Raw genomic sequence first — 19,689 nt, forward strand, 5'->3', positions numbered from 1 at the left:
AGTAAGAAATAACTGCGTGTGTGGTACTCATTTGAGAGCAGACTTTCAACCTTAACCCTCCATATAGAAAAATATATTGAAAAAAAACCTGTAATAACTTACGCACACGTTTTTTAGGAATCCAGGAAACGTCAGCCTAGCAAGAGTTTGTATTGATACCCATGACAAGAAGGACAACACAAACAAAAATCTACTTCGGAAAATGAAAATACTAATTGCATGTTCAAAATCGATGCTTGCTGAGCTCTATAGTCAAGTCAAGGTGACTGGTTGGTGGAATCAGTGGCTGTGCATGTTGAGCACAAATCAAGTATAAATGTGTTTGAGAACAGTGAGTACTGGCACACTTCCCCGCGGACTGTGCCAGCTTTAAGAAAATACAGCGATCCGTGTATTGTCAGTACTGAGCCGCTGAAACTGCTCAGCCTGTGCCGAAGTTAGAAACAGTAGCGTTTTACCTAGGTGTGAACACAATCTCTCTGGACAAACAGGGAAGCCAAAGCTGTCCACACATGAATAAATACAACTAAGTGTTTTGTCAGCAGGCTAATTGTCAAAGCAGCTTTTGAGAAGGAGTGTAATTGCTATGTAATCGGAGAGCTGTCAGAAAGAACTGCTAAGCAGTCATCATCTGTATGATGATCTGCCATCTGTAGCAATGTCTGGGGGAGAGAGAGAGCGAGAGAGGAGGGGATGGACAAACAGCGCTGTGAATCTGCTTATATTCACAGTACATCTTCAGCGGGTTCAATTTTGCAAGTGTATTTACAAATCATACATTTTAGATGAATGGCAGTCTAGGATTTGCATCGAATGTGCGTCGATGAATGCCCGCTATATGACTGAGTAGGAGCACATTATGTATGGGTAAATGGAATGATGTCTCTTTCTATAATGCAATGATTATGTAATCCTTGAAATATTGGTTACATCCTGGTTCCCCTGTAGAGAAAAAGCTTAAAAGAAATTTCTGTCTTTGATCAGATAGAAAGCCAGGAGAAGAGTGGGCAAGGCTGTGAGAGCAGTGAAGGTACTCTGGCAGGAAATATGATGGAATTCACACAGCTTCTTTTTTTTTTTTTTGCTCAAAACCCCAAGCCACTGAAAATTGCCAACTCTCTTTGCAGAGTAAATCCCCAAAACTCACCAAGGGCAAGGTTGTTCAAATGGTCCTGAATTCCACCGGGTACACCCCCACCCCCCCACCCCCCCTAAACACCTCCATCCTATCCCACCGTCAGGGCTTCCCAATGAGAGGCTGCTGTCTCTTTTCTACTAAAGAATATTGCCTTCAACCAGGCGCCAGAGCTGTGCTGAGGCGAATAGAAAAACCGGGCGTTGATGAGAATGAATTTATTGATTTGACATATATAAACATCCTACCTGCTCCAAATGGCACCTTTTATCATGGAATTCATCCATTATTCATTCCATATAAAGTCAAACGGGGATTTTGCAAGACTTCTCATTTTGTTTTACGATTCTGAAATTCAAACTTTGTGCTGCATGTCTTGGTGCGATTATGAATATTCTTCTATAAAAACCGTCAAGCTGTAATAGAAAAGCTACGGCCTCTATGAGTTCCCTGATCTATTTTGATGGAATTCTTGTGATGCACACATACTGCAATTTTCCTATTGGTGAAGGGCGAGCCAGTCAAAGCAAATGCCCTTTCAGTTCCATTAGCAGTTGAATCAGTCTCTTAATGGAGAGTAAAATGGCACAAGACCTTTTGCATTACTTACACAATGAATATGAAAAGGCTTTCACCGAGCTTGCCAAGCTTAGTGAGTGCAAAACGGCTTTTAATTGTGTCCCGACTCAGTGTTGGAACATTATGCGCAGTACTCAAGGCTTGTCAATGCTTTCATCAAAAAAAGATATTTTCAAAGGAGCAAACATCATAGAATCCTAATAGGTCTAAACATTCGAGTATCAAGAAGCAGCATCAAAAAGTTTAAGAAGAATGTGGTGAAATGTGAACTCGGCTTGCAGACAGTGATAGCCTCTGACACAGTGATTTAAAATGGGCTGGATTCTATTAGTGGACAAGCCCAAACCATTTTACTATATCAGAAAGAGGCTGTTTTCTAAGGAAACTGTATTACATGGGGGTTTTCCCTGCTTTTGGACATTTTTGGCTCACAAATACAGCCCTCTGAGCCTAGTGCACTTCTCTCTTACAATGACTATGTGAAGAGTCAAGGGGCCTCATTCACCAACCATTCTTAAAAAGAAATGTCTTTTAAAACCCCTCTTACACAGCTGCTACAAAGATTTTGACATTCATGGACGTTTCTTAGGTAAGAACAGAATCTACACACTCACTCAAGAGCACTCTTACACACACTTTGTGCTGACATGTTTTTGCAGAATAATTAATTATTGCATTATCGCCCATACTACAGCTACATGATTTATGATACTTACGTTGATTATTTTACAAAAGCATCAATGGTCTTTAAAAATAAATCACAAAAATAACACTTCAAATCAGTTATCAGTTGTGCCAAAAAGTGATGAAGCAGCGTTCCAAGCAGATTATTAGAGGCAGCAAACTTCCTGTTTTGTTTTGTTTTTTTTTATCTTTTGTGTGTCTTTGTCCCATTTTGTATCATTCAGGCAAAACCGGCAAAGAGTTCTTTTATTCAGTTAGAGGAACTGAAATCAGGGGGTGGATAACAGACCTTTCAGTCTGGACAGAGCTGATTAGATTGATGGACAAAAGGGGCAGCTGATGCAGAAACAAGTGAAAACAAACTTTTAGACCCAGTCAATGGACGCAATGTTCTCTGAGTGTGGTGCAATCAATAATCGAATGGTATATGTATTCCAGTAATACTCTTAATGAATGGTTAATCTCCAAAACTGTAATATCAGTGCATGGCTGCAGATGTTTTAATCGTGGCTCGCTGCCACAAATGAATGTGTGTCAAACCAAGGGTTACCTTGGTTACCAAGGAGGAATTTGGTTTACTTTCCTATATAATGCAATGGCTTTTTGCCTAATGGGTATACCAGTATACCTGTGTATACCACCTATTATCCCTCTGTCTATTTCTAAAGACACACACTCCAGAAGTGTGCAGTGGCAGATGTCTCAGTCCTCATTCTGACAGTTGTGCTACTGTAACACATAAAGTTAATGGTTTGCACATTAAGTGGTTGATTAACATGTATTTTTCCAGAAGCAATTAAATATTACAGCTTATTTGGTTTTTACTTTCTGAACAAGTACCTCTGCTTCAAACAGAAGTATTTGTGTTTTTCATGTTTTGGGTCTAGTGCTCCACCCTCTTTCCTCTTTAGATTTTTGTTAGCAATCTTTGGCTTAATTTTCTTAACTTTGCTTTTCAATTTTCATGTGTACACATGGCTCTGACATCTTATGCCCTTTCATGGGGATTTGCGGGGCGTTTATATCTGCTAACTAGGATCAACTGGCACACGCTGTCTACTTATGAGAACAGTTAGGTTTCATCATTAGAGCGCTGGTGTGAACCATTAAAGAGCACATCATGAATTTGTCATAGACTTTTCGTAGAACATTTCTTAAGAACATATTTGAAAAAAAAAGGTAGTTAGATAGTTGAGAATGAGGCCTAATGTTCAGACCACAAACGTCTAAAAACTGAGTACTAAGTGCAACTAAAACAAAGCTTGAATCCAGGAAGTCTTTCTGTAAAAACACTGATGCTTCATAAACTGCCACTTGATAGATATTGCAAGCATCATTAAGAAGGGAATGAGTCTGTCATTTCAGCGCTGGCGTGCAGTATTAATCACAAAAGTCCTTTAAAGCATGTTGCTGATGGAGATGATGACAAGCTGACGTTGAGGAATTATGCAAAGGAGGCATCCGTCTTGATCTGATTTCAAAGCAAAAGCCCATAAACCACACAGCTGTTTCATCTGCCTCCTCAGTCACTGAGCCTGCACTTTAAAGGCCAGCTCAATTCCCTGTGTGTCCTGATGGAAGATGATGCCAAGCTTTCTTAAAAGGCTCATTGTTTAGTGTGCATATTCTTCTTTAAAACACACAATCCAACATATACGAGGCAGAGGATAATCTAATTCAATGTGCTACAGTGCCAAAAGTCCATATTTTTGGATGGTTTTACCCCCATGGCTCCGACTCTGCCAGTGAAGTACACACAGAATGAACACTGAACCGCCGCTCTGCTGGTGCTACGTTTTGCTCACTGAGTTACATGGAATCGCATCGAGGTTACCACTCAGACATACTGACACCCACTGCGTGCAGGGAAATTGAGTACACGAGCGTCACATGGTGCATACTTTTAGAAAATGACCAGCATACAGTCCTGACTTTCAAACGTATCTGACCTGAAACACGGAGCTGCATATGAAACAGAGCATGCAATTAAAATGGTAATTCTGCACATATAAAAATTCAAACTTGTGAAGTTGACACCTCCTTGATTGGTCGTTGCACAGAGAAATCGTAAACAAGTCTCCCTTTTTTTAAAAACCAGCTATTGCACCATCTGATCTTGACCTCCCATAAATAAAGATTAAGGGGATGAGAGCATCCTTTAACTGAGAGGAATGTTTGCATAATTAATCACTCAAAATCCACAAGGACTCAGGTTTCAGATCTAAATACTTAGGCATAACTTGGTGTTCAGTATTAACTCAAAGGTTTAAGTGACCAGTGTAGTTTTTATACGCGCCTGTATATTAAGAGGTTTGTGGGTGTTTGTTGTACCGAAAGGTGAGGAAGAAGCCATTTTAGATTATTTTTCACAGATTTGGCTTCATCCTCATTATGATATGGTGGAACTAATTTAAACTTCTGCATATTTTTAGGGCATTTATGTCAGAGCAAAATAATTTGTCTTGTGGAAACACTGTATTAAAAACAGCAGCTTTTTAGGGCTGTTAGATTTTGTGTTGTCAAAGAGGGACAAGCCACTGATTGTAGCATAGCAACCTCGTTGCTGTCTGCAAAGCGCTGCATCTTTAAGCTTCTGAGGATAAAGACAGAAATATTTCTTTGGATTCTTGTTTTTCTCACTTCTTTCAGGCCAACTGTACATTCTGTGTTAAAACATTGTTTTCTCACACTTGTATTTTAGTAGTTTAGACTTTTGATTCTTTATCTTCACTAAAAGAAGTATTTCACTGATGGAAATAAGGTCTTTTCATAAAACTGGACTGTCTTTGCAGTCGAAACACACAAATACTTTTGAAATTGATGTTACACTACCTGGAAAAAACAAGCTGAAAAAACAACTTTTGCTCAAGAAGTGAAAAAAAACCCAGTTACCAAAATGCAATGCACTACAACACAATGATAAATGCTCTCGCTGACAGGTCATGTAATGCAAACCTGTCCGTTTAACGCAGTGGCGGTCGGCTGGTAACAAACTATGTAGAGTTACAAAAAAAAGAGAAAACATTTGAGGCAAAAAAAGCAACGCAGTAACAGAATCTTGGTTTATATTTGATCATCACTGCTTAGCTTTACTGTTTGATCTGTTTCTTCAGCCTCTGTTTTCACTGCACTGTAAAATCTGACAAGTTGATATTTCTTAAAAGAAACCAACTGAAAAAAAACTTTTAGTCTTAATTTATGTTTATTTAATAGCTAATTATTAAGCTTTCTTAAAATTTAGTTATATTTACTTAAATTTGTGAAGTTTTTGCAAATACAATATGGCAAGTTTAATTAAATCTAAATTTTAGCAGCTTCAGTAAACAAAGTTTCCTGTGATATATGTGTGTCGTCTGCTGGCTGCAAATCATATTTATATTTTCTTAAACATGTTAGCAGAACTGGCAGATCTCCTAACTTGTTCAATGGCAAAATCCCCTTTCATGGCCAAGTTAAGTCAGACTAACTTAGTTAACAGGAGTTGCTAACGCTCTGAAAGAAGAATTATCATTTTTGAGTTGCAACAACTAAACAAAAAATAAAGTACAGCTTTATTTTCACCCTGTAGATTAACATCAGTTTTCTTTTGCTGCATTCAGATGCCTTTCACAGTAATTTTAACCTCTATAATTTACAAAATACGGGAAAAACACAATGAGCAACTTGGCAAGAAATGTAATGCAATACCTCAAATCTAAGCACTGGTTAGATGGAGGAAAGTTTACCACAGTTCATTAACATATTCTGCTCTCATTGTTTTTATACACAACTGGTTGAAAATCGGCGAAGTATCCCTTTAAGGCTGTTGGACCTCGAATTATCAAACAGGGAAAGTTCACTGATTGTAGCATAGCAACGTTGCTGTTTGCAAAGTGCTGCATGTTTAAAGTGAGAAATATTTCTTTGGATTCTTGTTTTTCTCACTTTTTTCAGGCCAACTGTACATTCTGTGTTAAAACATTGTATTCTCACACTTGTATTTTAGTAGTTTAGACTTTTGCTTTGACTCTTTACCTTCATGTTAAACCAAAACTAAAGCACTGTTTTTCACTATTACTTTTATGGCTAATGCAGCATTTCAAGTGGAGGACCTTATTTACACCCCAAAGCTTCTGTGTGCTTTTTGCAAAGTGTGCACACAGTAGGTTTACTTCAGTTCATGGGGTTTTATGTTCCTCTTAGTTCATAGTGGGATTATGCAGTCAGATTTGCTGCATGTCAAATCCTACGCCTTTGAAGCTTCTTTGGATTTTGTGTTTTGCGTTATGCTCAGCATGTGCTTTCACCTAAAAAAACATGTTTCCTGTAACAGTTCAGGCATGCCTTTTAACATGTTGATTCATCAGAAATTGATTCAACACTGGCCATAAAGTCTAGATAGTGATAGTGTTTGGACTTGTTGAAACTCATTTCTGTGCTTGCTGTGCCGGCACTATTCCCATCAACAGTAATGCACCACATATATTTTTATGTGTTTTGAAAATGCAGCATACTGTACAGTGACTTCAGGCTCTCAGTGCAGCAGCAGGACAGCCTGCAAACTAAACAAGGGCAATCAAGATGTTGCACTATATGCCAATAGATCAATATGTAGACATGAAGATAAATGGGCGCAGATTTGTGCAATATCTGTCGAGTGTCTTTATTTGCGATGCTCGAAGGGAGGGCGGGCTCACTGTTTACTGTGATTGACTGTGTCATATGAAGACGTGATAATAAGATGTACAGGAGAATAAAGACAGATGTTTTTATGTATTATATGAAAGAGAGGTCTCCTTATTGTGTTTTAAAGAGGATGCTTCTATTATTTCACTTAAAATCTAATTAAATTTGATTACTCATAACGGACATCAAAGAGGCAGTTAATCCCAAAATCAAAATCCATATTTTTTCCTCCCACTGTATTGCTAAATATAAATGATTATTTTTGGTGTAAGTGACTGAATATTGGATATATCAGCTGTAGAGATGTCTGCCTTCTCTAGTATATAATGAAACTAGATGGCACACCACTTGTGATGCTCAATGCACAAAAAACTCAACAGCAATTTCTCTTTCCAGAAATCATGACATGGTTACTCAGGATAATCCATAGACCTCATTGTAAGCAGTTTAATATCAGAACTATTTTCTTTCTACCAAACCACATCCACCAGCTGTATCACTGTGCAGCATGCATCTAGTGCTAGCTCACCTAGCACCAACAAGAAAGCTAACATAACAGTGCTGGGAGGGTAACTTTTGAAATGTAATAGGTTACAGGTTACTACGGTAGAATACAGTTTTAATAATGATAACAATACTGACTTTATTTATTCAATATTTTTAAAAACAGAGTTCACATATTGCTTTGACAGACAAAGCAAAGCAGAAATTGGATAGATAGACAGCGATACAGCAACGGGAAGCCAAACAGCCCTATTGAACACAAGCCAGATCAAACTAAGGTAAAGTTTGGATAAAATTAAAACCAGAGGACAAATAATGCAAGATGCATGATGCAAAATGTCAATATTAAATATACAAAGACATAGACTAAAAAGAACAACAGAAGCAATAAAAGCAATAAAACCACAAATAAAATGAAAAGAGATAAATAAAAAAATGATCACAAAGAAATAAAAGACAACATAACATAAAAGCAAGTCTATAAAAATGGATTTGAGAAATGATTTAAACGAAGTCAGTAATTCTGCGATCCAGGTTGTTCCAAAGCTGAGGGGCCCTTTAGTTTTTAAGCCCCAACTTTGAAGGGCCCCACCTGAGGATTTAAGGCTGCGAACTGGCTCATATGGCTTAATATGGCTTAATTAGTAACTGTAATCTAATGATATTTTTTCTCATTAAATAACTGATAACAATTATAATTATTTTATTATTTGATTACGAAACTCTGTTATATAAAACTAGTTACTCCCTAAAACTGTTTACTGCTTAGCTGAGGAGAACATTGATGTTTATCTCCAACACTCAGAAACTCGCACCAAAACAATCTAGACTGATAAATAGCTTTGTAAGTAAGAGGAAAAATATGTGTTTTTGACAGTGAGATGAACTGTACCTTTAAGCTTCCGTGTGATCATTTTTTTCGCGAGTGATTATGAAGTAAATGCACTTCTAAAAATAATCATTGCTGCCCATCAACATCCCACTTACCTCCCTGTTAGATCATTATCTGTTTGTCAGAGCCCATCTGATTGTCCCCTCGCCTTCATTTCCCTCTCCCCCACCCTCTATTGACATTGCACCGTTGCACTAGTGTGTGCTGATTATATGAAAAATGCCTCCACTGGAGAGTGAAGTGGAGCTCGTGGCTGCTGCGGGCTCATACATTGGAATAAGGCCCAGAGGTGAAGTAAAACCAGCCAGTGTTGGTAGATAATCCACATTTCTATTAGCCTACTTAGCACTTTTCTAATGGGGCTCACAGTCTAGCCCAGGAGATGAGTGTGACGTCTTGTATTCATTATTACTAAGTCACGCCAGCCTTATATTTCTTCAAATGCCGATACCGCACTTGATCACGGGTAATTCGTGTGTTAGGATTCAGAATTGACTTTGAACAAGGTGATGCGGGGTGACGAGGGGATCATATTTGATTGGGTTTGATCAAAGTCTAATCGGGAATTAATTAATCTGAGATTGGCCTCCTGCACCGGCTCTGTGCTCTCTTGTCACTCCTGATTCTGCTCCACGCCGTTCATCTTTAATCATCCGTCTTTCTGTCCGTCTGTGCTGATGAAACAGATGTTTTCAAAATGTATTCTGTTATAAAAACAATAAATCCATACCGGTAATCAGTCACAAAAATGATTGGTGCAACCTGCCCCTGCTCAACTTTATTACGGCTACCACTGTCTGTGCAATTAACTCATGGAGAAGAGTTTTACTCTCAGCAATCATCCTTATTGCAATTTTTCTTTCACTGTATTTTTGATGTACTCCTCCCTTTGAATATGGGTGAAATAATCTTCAGTTGTGCCAATAGCCTGTGCGCACAGTAGCCTCAAGGTTTTTACCTTAAAGCAGTGAAAATGATTTCCTCTGCTCTGAATGGCATACGTGTTTCCTCCGTGCAGTGCAAATAAAAGGCTCATTTGCCTTCATTGAACAGCTTGTTTTATGCATAGAAGGACGCAGTGAAAATCGGGAGCATATAGGCAAGGACAAAAATTGCACGGCCATTAAAGGCTCCTCTCAAAACAATGACTAGTCTCCTTTCAATAAAGTTGTTCTGTCTAGCTAACAGCTCAGAGCAGATTTTGATTGGTGGCTTTAAGTCCACAAGGTCTTTCTGCATGGCTGAGAAAGCAAAGGTTAAATCATGCACCAGAACTGACCTCCAATGTTTATTTGCTCTACTTTTAACTCCTTGAGGCTTTATAAAAATTCATGCTGTCAATGCAAAAACAACAGCTCCTAAAAGACGCAGCTCGCAGCTTTCTCAATCTTCTGCGAGCCCCCTCTGTAAAGCAAGAAAGACGATACCCATTTGGGGCTCATTGGAGCAAATCAGAATTGTCAGCACTGTGGGTTTTTACCTTTTAAACAGGGAAGATGGATAGATAATCACCACATGCCATTCTGGGGGCCAATTACACAGCTTTGTGTGAAATTGGAAAACCTGTTCTCTCAGAGCTCTAATGGATGTTCTGGTCATTAGTTATTTGAGAGTCTTCTCTGGCTGTAATCAAACGTGAAACATTGCGTTAAGCGCCCATAAAAGAACAGCTGCCTCTCTAAGTGACCTTCTGTTTAAGAGAACCCAACTGTCAGCCGTGTGGCGTTTTGCGACAATTATTATGTGTGTCGCCATAAAAGCGGCTCTTATTTCCCTTCTTTTTGCAGTGGTTGCATCTCATTTTAATGTCTTGCTCTTGGTTGTATTTACTTTTCTGGGTCTGTTAGGTGGCTGTATGCTGTCATATCTTACACACAAGGCAGATGCATACTCCTACCCATCTGCTGTCTCTTAGTTAACCAGTCTCCTCACTGTGGGTGTAATTCAAATCTGCAAAACAAATTGAAGTCCCTCTCCAGACACATTTTTAAGTATGTAATATTTTGTTTGACTTGGTTTTTTCCCCAAAGAATTTTTTTTTTAATCTGATCGGGATCTACTCTTCTTCTGCCTCATTGAGAAATTTGCTTGCAGCAAGTTTCACTTTCTTACAGAGCAGCTCATGCTTGTTTGACTAATGAAAGAGCAGAGTCCATCAACCCAGCTGGACATCATCATCGCTACACGTTAACATTTGTTTGAATTTAGGTCGTGACGTAGGTTTTAGACCAATTTCAACGTCTGAAAAACAAATGTCAGTTTGACTTAGAATGGTAGCGACAGATGTTATTGGTATTTTGTTGTTTTTAAGTTGTGTTGTTGAGTACCAAAAATCCAGTATCTCACAAGCGTCTCGTGCCAACGTCATCTCAATAACAATATTTAGTCGTAAAGTATAAAGAAAAAAAAGACGTCTGCAAAAGGTCATGTTAATATCCACACAATGTGAAATTCATTTAAAGTATCGCCAACCCAGCAGAGGTATTAGAATAGTAAATGTAAATAGCATCTTTAATTTATGTTGTTTTTTATCTCGTTAGCTTGATGGCTAACTGGCAGTGGCTAACACAGCATTAACCCTTGTGAAAGACACAATAATATATGCTGAAATTAGGTTTTTGGCAGATAATTCAGTTTTATCTATAAAGCCCAAATCTCACAAGGGGACATAAACTGAAGAAAATTACATTTTTGATTTTTGAGTGGAGGGTAACTTTAAAGAATACACAAACCATAAATAATACACTATTGTATAATAAATATCATTCAATTTAAAAGAAAGTATAAAGAAAAAAAATGGGACATTATGAACTTTCTGAGTAACAGTATTGTTAACGTAATTGTTAGATTGTTTTTTTTGTTGTTATTGCTACAGTTAATATGATTTGTGGAAAAAGAAAGGTAAATATAGAGAGGTTGGCCTTTTATATCTGTAGCTACAGGAGCTTCTGTTATTAGTAAGAAAGGTGCAGGTATTATAAGTTTTCTTGTAATAAGTTTATATAAGTTTTGTGTTTGTTTGTGGGATGTGTAGAAATGCTATGAGAAAAAGTGCATCATGGGTTTTTGTTGTTTTGCAAATCACACACAGAAATGAACAAATAAACCAAATATGATTAAATGAATTAATGAATTGTTATTATAATTATTATTGGCAGTAGTATTATTTTCTTAAATTACTCGTGCCATGGGGTAGGGAGTTGTTGTGGATGGTAGGCTTGAGTGGGTGGAGGACAGTTGGCACAACACTTTAACTGTCATCTCTCAATTTCTGTAAAGCCAAATAAAGTACAAAAAAAAACCCAACACACAAACTAACATACTGATGTCTCTTTCCCTCTGCTTTACCTCAGGTGACCATCTATGTAGTCAGCAAGGCCCGCCTCCTCTGCCACCAGCCCCACCCCCACATAAGCAGCACCCGTCCATCACGTCCCTGAGCCGCAGCTCACTGGCCAATCAGAGGAGCCCGAGCCCGCCGCCCACAGCCGGCCTGGCGGCCGACTTGCAGAGTACGGCGGAATGCGTCCAGCTGCAGGACAGCTGGGTCCTGGGCAGCAATGTGGCCCTGGAGAGCAGGTGAGTGACCCACGATGACCTACAACAGAAACAGCGAATTCAGCTCCAGGTGTTGTTGTGAAGCCAGTTTCACTGACTCAGAAAACAAAATGATGTGAAATAAATAAGCGGGGACCAAGCTGCTGTTTAAAATGTTTATTTTAATTTCAGTTCAGTATATTGCAGCTTTTAAAGTGGGCTCTTTATATAATTTACATTTCAAAATCAGGGAGAGGAACAGCAAATATTTCACTCATTGAATCCTAAAAATTCTGCTGCAGAAATGGTCTGCCAGTGCCTACACTGGTATTTTGCCTATTGTGATGTCATTTCTTGATCTTCAAGTGCTTCATATCCCAAAAATCAGTACAAACTAAGCTGAAAGGTTGTGTAAGTCATTTAAAAAACAGCAATGTTTTTTCATCAGATTTTACAAAATAAAACATAAAACATATTCATCCATATGATTTTTAATTATTAATCATGGATTTACTAACAATCCACAATTTACTTAAACTGTGTAACTTAATCAGTTTTTGATGATTTTCCCTGAACTTGTGAATGCATATCTTTCCTTGAGTACTTTACTTAAAACACGGTTTTGACATGGATTTATTTAAGCACTTGAGTAATATGCATTTTGTTTTTGCAAAGATTCATTAGTTTAAGCCGTTTTCTAACTTATGCATGGCCATTAAAGCAAACAGAAAATATTAAACAGCCGAATACTGAGGTGAGGTGAGGCATGATGTAACATTAGTGGCAGTGCAGAAAGTTTAAGTGACTACTACAAACAGAAAACACATTTTGGTTGTTAATAATCCTAATATATCATGCCTGGGAGGAGACAAAAAGTGAACAGGGTGATGCTGTCTCCTGCCATGTTGACAAAGCACTCCGGGAGTCTTCCACTTCAGGTGTCCGTGCGCAGCAGTTGGGCTCCGATGATTCGCCAGTTTAGCCGCATTCATGGGCTGCAGCTTGTTCTCCAGTAGTAACCATGCTTGGAGCAGGTGCAGCCTACTATATTGCAACATGTTTGCAAATTGACAAATTTCTGTGATCCATGACATCGGTTACATCGACAAATTGCCCCTGCAATAGCAAACAGAGATCTCCCGTGGACGTCAGTCGACATTACAGGGAAATGTGTTTGTAGGACAAATACGGTAAGGTAACGTAAAGTCATGACCAGCCCGTTCTCACTCTGAACTCGTCTGATTGTGCCATTTGTCAGTGCTCTCGGCCTACGAGCGTGATGGCAAAGGCCACCTTCAGAGTCCAACTGAAATGCAGCTGGACAGCATCAGATGAGAACACGTTCAGACAGTGTGGTGTTATTTCACATTGGCAGACAGCTGGATGACGCCTGGCACGTCCACATGCAACACGCATGGGTGGTGTCACTTGAGAACACGGCCTGAAACAACGGCGTCAGGTAATAATGCTGTCAGTAACCACATAATACCTGTATAAGGTGTGTGAGTGGGCTGATAGACGTGTCGCACAAACAGCTGACTTTCGTGCAGGAGTTGTAAGGTTGGATGTGTGTGTGTGTGTGTGTGTGTGTGTGTGTGTGTGTGTGTGTGTGTGTGTGTTGGGGGGGGGTTCTACACCTTACGATGTGCCCCTTTTGTTTAAAGCTAACCATCTCTGACTGTGTTGCGGCGTCCCACCATGATGTCATCACACCAGGTGCATTTGTTGACATCACCGTCACTGCATCCCAGAGTGTAAACAGGTGACACAGAAGGATACCTAAAATGTCATAAGTGTACGCAGAAGGTCACTGACGAGTTGGGATGAGAACATGTTCACATGACATGATGACGGGGAAAGCCAAAAGCGTTAGCTTTCTGCTGCAAAAGGAATGAATGCTCTGGCTATTATGGTTTTTATTTATATCCATTTAAACAGAATCATACAAACAGTGATCTCCTGTGGCCATCCACAGGTTAATTTGATGGCTTGTTTGCCTTATTTTGCTTAGTTCAAATCTACTGACCTGTCTGCTTCATCCACCAGCCCATTTGATGTGTTTTTCAGTTACTGGGCTCACATCCATAAAACTCACAGTCGGGTTCAACTGTGACTCACCCAGTCGTGATTGAGCCAGCTGTGTGTTTTTTGTTGACAAACATAAATTACCGGCTTTATATTGATGCTGCCTCCACCGCACCTTTATCATTTGCATGACCTGCGACGGTTTTAAGGAAAGCACACAATAAGTACCACCCATCCTGGCAGGATGACGTTCAGTATTAGATAGCGTGAACCGCAGCACGTGTTTAACTCAAGCTATGACATTTCTCTCTGTCTGCTGGAGGGAAATGCTGGGAACTGTATGAGTCTACATCCTCCCCATGACAACTGGCAATAAACGGCACAGTGGAACATACTGGGAATTGGCATTAACTAAACCGGTGAAAAAATGATTCAAGCAAACAGTAATTCATGACACCTGGGGATTTTATTAATGTTTTGAGTGCCACTCCTCGAACATGTGTGGATAATAAAGCGATAAACTCACTCCAGGATTTTAGATATTGAAGTTTGGCTGTTTTTTCAGCCTATTTTAAGAACTCATCAGGAGAAATTATCATCCCACAAACTGTGCATGGCTTAATATGACTCCTGCTGAGTTTGACAAACATATTTTTTCTCCTCTGTTAAAAATAGTGCTAGTTTATTTGCTTTTTGTGTGCAGCCACAATTAACCCTTTACAAACTGGATTGATATTAGTTTTGTTGTGCTCTATTCAGACACCTGTTACAAGCAATTCAAACCTTTGGAACTGGAGGGAATTGGTTTGATTTCTTTTGAAAAGCATGGGGAAAAGGCAATGAGCAACTTGGCAGGAAATGTCTGGAAATTTGCAAAGAAAAATTAGTAAAAGGTGACAAGAAAATTACTTGAAAACTGGCAGTGAGGAGATCCACAAGTGAAAGAAAAATCTCTAGAAAAATATATTCAGAGATCCCATGGTCATGACTAGTCATGGAAATAGTCAAAATCCTTGAAAGTTTTTGAAAAGTCATGGAATTTTCTTGCATATAATGATATGGTAACAAAAATCTTCCATGGATAACGTAACATAAATAATAGTGTGTGGCGATACTTTGTTTACCATCACCAACAAGTCATTAATATCTCTTTGGGTTCTTCTCTTCCTTCCTGTATCCCTGCTAACTGAAATCTTGTTTGAAGTAATTTGAATCTGATACGTCCACTGAGGTAGTGGGGCAAGGAAAAACAAAACTTTATTATGGGTCTGGTAAATTTAAATATGTAATTTTATTTATTTATTTATAGAAATATTTTATTTTTTGCACTTTCTTAAGGGCATTTTCTTGTCTCTGTTATTTTACTGTTCTTTTTTTTGCTTATTTTTAGGTAATTTTCCTGTAACTTCCTACTAATTTCTTGCTTATTTTTGGGCCATTTCTTGTTGCTTTGCTCATTGCCTTTCTCCAATGTTTTTGAAAGAAATCTAGCCAATTTGCTCAGTTTTCAAAGGGTTAAGGGCTGACAGCTAAATGAGCCAGACCCACAGTCAGAAGCAGAGTGCAGGATCAGAGTGAACTGTGTGGATATCAGAGAGCGTGCCAGTTCAAATCAGAGAGGCTATAACTTAACTGGGAACCCAGTAAGGGGATTGTGTGTTATATCGAAATTTGCTGCGCAAGATACTACTTTGTCATAGGAGCCTCTGCCAAGTTTTCCTCCTGAAACATCAGTTACATCTCTCTTAATCAGCAAGCTCAAAATATCCCGGCTAATGAAGTGCGGTACATTGCGCTCTGACTCAGAAATGGCCTCGAGTAGATGATTGCATTCTAGCCTGATATTTCCCTGGCACGCCGCTCCACTCTTTTTCCAAGGCTGGGATGAATGCAAACTTTGTATTTCGTCTGTGGCAGCGTGGAGCAACAACCTCTTATGATCTGACTGAATCAATTGGGATATGTAGTGACAGTTTCACTTTCGGGGGAAGATGCGGTGATTGAATACTAACCGCGCAATGACCTTGAGCTGTCTTAGCTGTATCGACAAAACAATATGTGCACACCTATCATCAGCCGAGGCATAAATCACTATCACCACAGTGGACTCTAAATCAAGTGCTTGTCAGTGGGTGGGAACTGAGGTGCTGCTGCGAACCAACGGGGCCAAAAGGGAAAGACCCAGTTCACCATGTAATTGCAGATGTCAAGAAGACCACCAGGTTGGGAAATGTAAACAGAAGCTCCAGAAAGTATTTATTAGGATGTCTTCAGGGGGTTTTAGGCCAGCAAAGTCTTGGCGCAGTGCATACGTAGGTGGCCTCAGGTAGCACAGGGGTGTGATTTTCTCCTGAATCCTCAACATTGTCATTTCTTATGCAGCACAGTAGACGTTACCACATGTGCAGACAGTAAATTATTCCATACAAGGCCGTTGATTAAAAAAAATGTCAAATATAAATCACAATGTTGTGATCTTGTTCAGTATATTTCCTCTGACATGACCTCCTTGAAACTAAAGCACTCATTTGACAGCATTAGCTACTTTCACTGCAATTAGCAGTAATGAATTACGTGTGTGTAACCTCCCATAAAAGTGCTAGTCTTCAAAGCATGAGTGTTTTAATTTGACTCAATACCAACTAGCTTTCACTGTGAATGGCTTTCAGTGTTCTTTTTTAAATGAGTGAAGTGCTGCACTCAGTAACTACTACTGTAACTATGCCTCATTATTATATGGTGAGTGAATAAAGTCCCCGATCTCGCTGTGATCACACTGCCAAAGCTGTGTCAAGACACCAAGTTTGATTTTGGCTCATTTACTCTCGCGGTTTTATAAAGATCAAACATGCGCGTCAAACAAATGAAGCCTTTTCTTGCAGCTTAGGAAAAAAATAAAAAGGAAACAAACATCAAGCAGTGTTGAAAGTTGGACTCAGCTACTGTATGTTATGAGTCCATACTCGGCTTTTGGGATGTCACAAATACTCATATTTTGCTAGCTAGTTGATGCCAAAACTTTGAAAATGTGGTAGTACTCGTTTTTCTCCAAAAGCATAGGTACCAGGGATGCATCTCACCTGGATCTGATAGGCCAATATATACTCCTGCAAGTGTTCTAATCCGCCATAAAATGCCCAAAAAATACGTAGAGGCCTACCAGGGTTCTCCGACGGAGGATGAGGGCCATGTTACAGCAAAAACAATGGTAGATTATAAGGATGAAGGAGCAGCTGCGGCTCAGAGGTAGAGTGGTTGTTCTCTAATCAGAAGGTCAGTGGTTCAATCCCCAGCTCCTCCAGTCAAAATGTTGAAGTATCCTCAGGCCTGAAATGGACTGAGGTGACTAAACTGAAATTGCATATGAGTGCATGTTGGTGGCAGTGAATGTGATTTGTGGTGTAAATTGTGGTTGTACAACTAGAAAGGTGTCATGCAAGGGCAGTCCATTTGCCATTTACTTTATTCTCGTAAAATTTTGACTTTTTTTCTCATGAAATTTTGACTTGATTCTTGTAATACTACAACTTTATTCTCATAAAATTACACTTTTTTTCGTAAAGCTACGACTTTATTCTCATAATGTTACTACTTTTTTTCTCAAAATATTATGACTTTTTTTTTAATAATATTACAACTTTATTCTTGAAGTCAAGTGGCCCAATCAGCTGATCGGCTGCTGCCCTCATCAGAAATGGGCGTTGCTTAATGTGAGGCTTCAAAGGAAACAGCGTCTCATGTCTCTTTAAACCGTCTGTGCTCGTTTCCTGTCTCCTCTCGTGGTTTCCTTGCGTCTGTCTTTAATCATTTTATAGTCAGTTTTAGTCATCATTTCATCCCCATTTAAGTTGGTGTTGGGCTAGTTAGCTGCTCAAACAATGAAAGTCCATACGTCCTTGAACACTTTTCCAGTTCTCTTTATACATTTATGGCAGGAACACACGGAGCAACATCTCTACATCAATTTGTCGTAAAATAAAAAGAAAAAGATCCAGGGCCAGTGTGTTTTGTTAATTCGTTGTAATGGGAGCAATTCATATTGACACTATCTATTCTACACTGACCACTGCAGGTTTGGCATTTTTTCTATGTTGCCAAGAGTTCAAAAATGTTTAATTTAGGCAAAAGGCAGGGCTCATCACTGTCACTTGTTACCCAGCTGTCTAATCACAGTGAAGGAGGATGAGGACAAATAACCTACAAAGGCCAAAGCTGCGTTCAGCCCCAACAAAATGTCACCCAATGTTTATTTAAATGGAAACAGTGATGTGTTGAACACCCTGTTTTGTAATGCAAGCATACTGCCTCTGCCTTTTGAGTTTAATTCACTTTGGTTTAAAGGGGCTTTGGTGGAATGGGAAATATATTTTATGTTGCTCAAAATAGAGTGAAATAAAAACAAAGATTTTAAGCACAGTAATTCAAGATCTACTGAAATTAGGTTTATATGCATTTCTCAGCTGATTGGGTAACACCTCTGACAGACCTCATGCCTTTTCACACCTTTCACACCCCCGCAAATTGCACATTCACTTGCACTGGCCACTTTTTATTGTGTCTGTAGTCTGTATTTATTTCCATTGTTTATGTTTTTTCCTGCATCTTACTGATGCTGAAGAGTCACCAAACTGACTGTCGTTGTTTTAACCAATGACAATAAAGATCTTATCTTATCTTATCTTATCTTATCTAATCTTATCTTATCTTATCTTATCTTATCTTATTTGATCTTATCTTTTCTTATCTTATCTTATCTTATCTTATATTATCTTATTTTATCTTATCTTATCTTATCTTATCTTATCTTATCTTATCTTATCTTATCTTATTTGATCTTATCTTTTCTTATCTTATCTTATATTATCTTATTTGATCTTATCTTATCTTATCTTATCTTATCTTATCTTATCTTATCTTATCTTATCTTATCTTATCTTATCTTATCTTATCTTATCTTATCTTATCTTATCTTATCTTATCTTGTCTTGTCTTGTCTTGTCTTGTTTTATCTTATCTTATCTTGTCTCGTCTCGTCTCGTCTCGTCTCGTCTCGTCTCATCTCGTCTTACATTTTACAATTCAACGTGCCTTAAGGGTCACATCTTCCATGTACAAGACCTGAACAACAACAGAGGATCATCAGGGATTACTAATACAATGCATAATAAATTAACTACAATGTTTTTAATAAAGTAGTGAATGTTTAAGTACATGGGATTTATGTTTTGTTTTTGTTTTTTTATGGTCAACTTAGGTATTGAGAATCCTGGAATTTCACTGTTATTTTCAGCGACTACTACATTTTGGGTACTGTGACATTTCTTGTGTCACAAAAATTAAAATTTACTCAGTATCTCAATAATGAAAAGCATGTATAAGTTACAACAATTGATCAGTCTTGTTATCTGTTGAAAATTCATGAGGAATGCAGGTTTTACACTTCAGATAATTCCATGAAATCTCTCTACTTCAGTTTTTCTGCTTTATTGTGACAAATGCCACTCCATTTAAAGGGCTCTATTAGTTGGCAACAGAGCGGTGATGCTGCTTGCTGTTGGTTGCTGTTCTCAAGTGCAGGAGAGACAATCGGATTTTTAAAGTGTGCGGAGCACTTTTAATAAACCCCTCAGGTTTCCCTGACTAACCACTTGGCTTCTCTGCAATAGTT

The 19,689-nt window shown here is 38.6% G+C and overlaps 1 protein-coding gene across 7 annotated transcripts in view; it reads left to right on the forward strand.

Moving 5' to 3' along the window:
* The window catches only part of LOC121947781 (teneurin-3), a 284,662-nt gene that overhangs the window by 128,987 nt on the left and 135,986 nt on the right, over positions 1 to 19,689 (forward strand). For all 7 annotated transcript variants that reach the window (XM_088080832.1, XM_088080831.1, XM_088080833.1 and 4 more), the window contains one exon: positions 11,813 to 12,038. In XM_088080832.1, the coding sequence (XP_087936958.1) occupies positions 11,813 to 12,038 (226 nt within the window). The remainder of the gene's footprint in view (positions 1 to 11,812; positions 12,039 to 19,689) is intronic.

This window comes from Plectropomus leopardus, chromosome 8 (genome assembly GCF_026936395.1).
Source record: "Plectropomus leopardus strain MGB_pleo_1.0 chromosome 8, ASM2693639v1, whole genome shotgun sequence".
Classification (NCBI taxonomy): Eukaryota; Metazoa; Chordata; class Actinopteri; order Perciformes; family Serranidae; genus Plectropomus; species Plectropomus leopardus.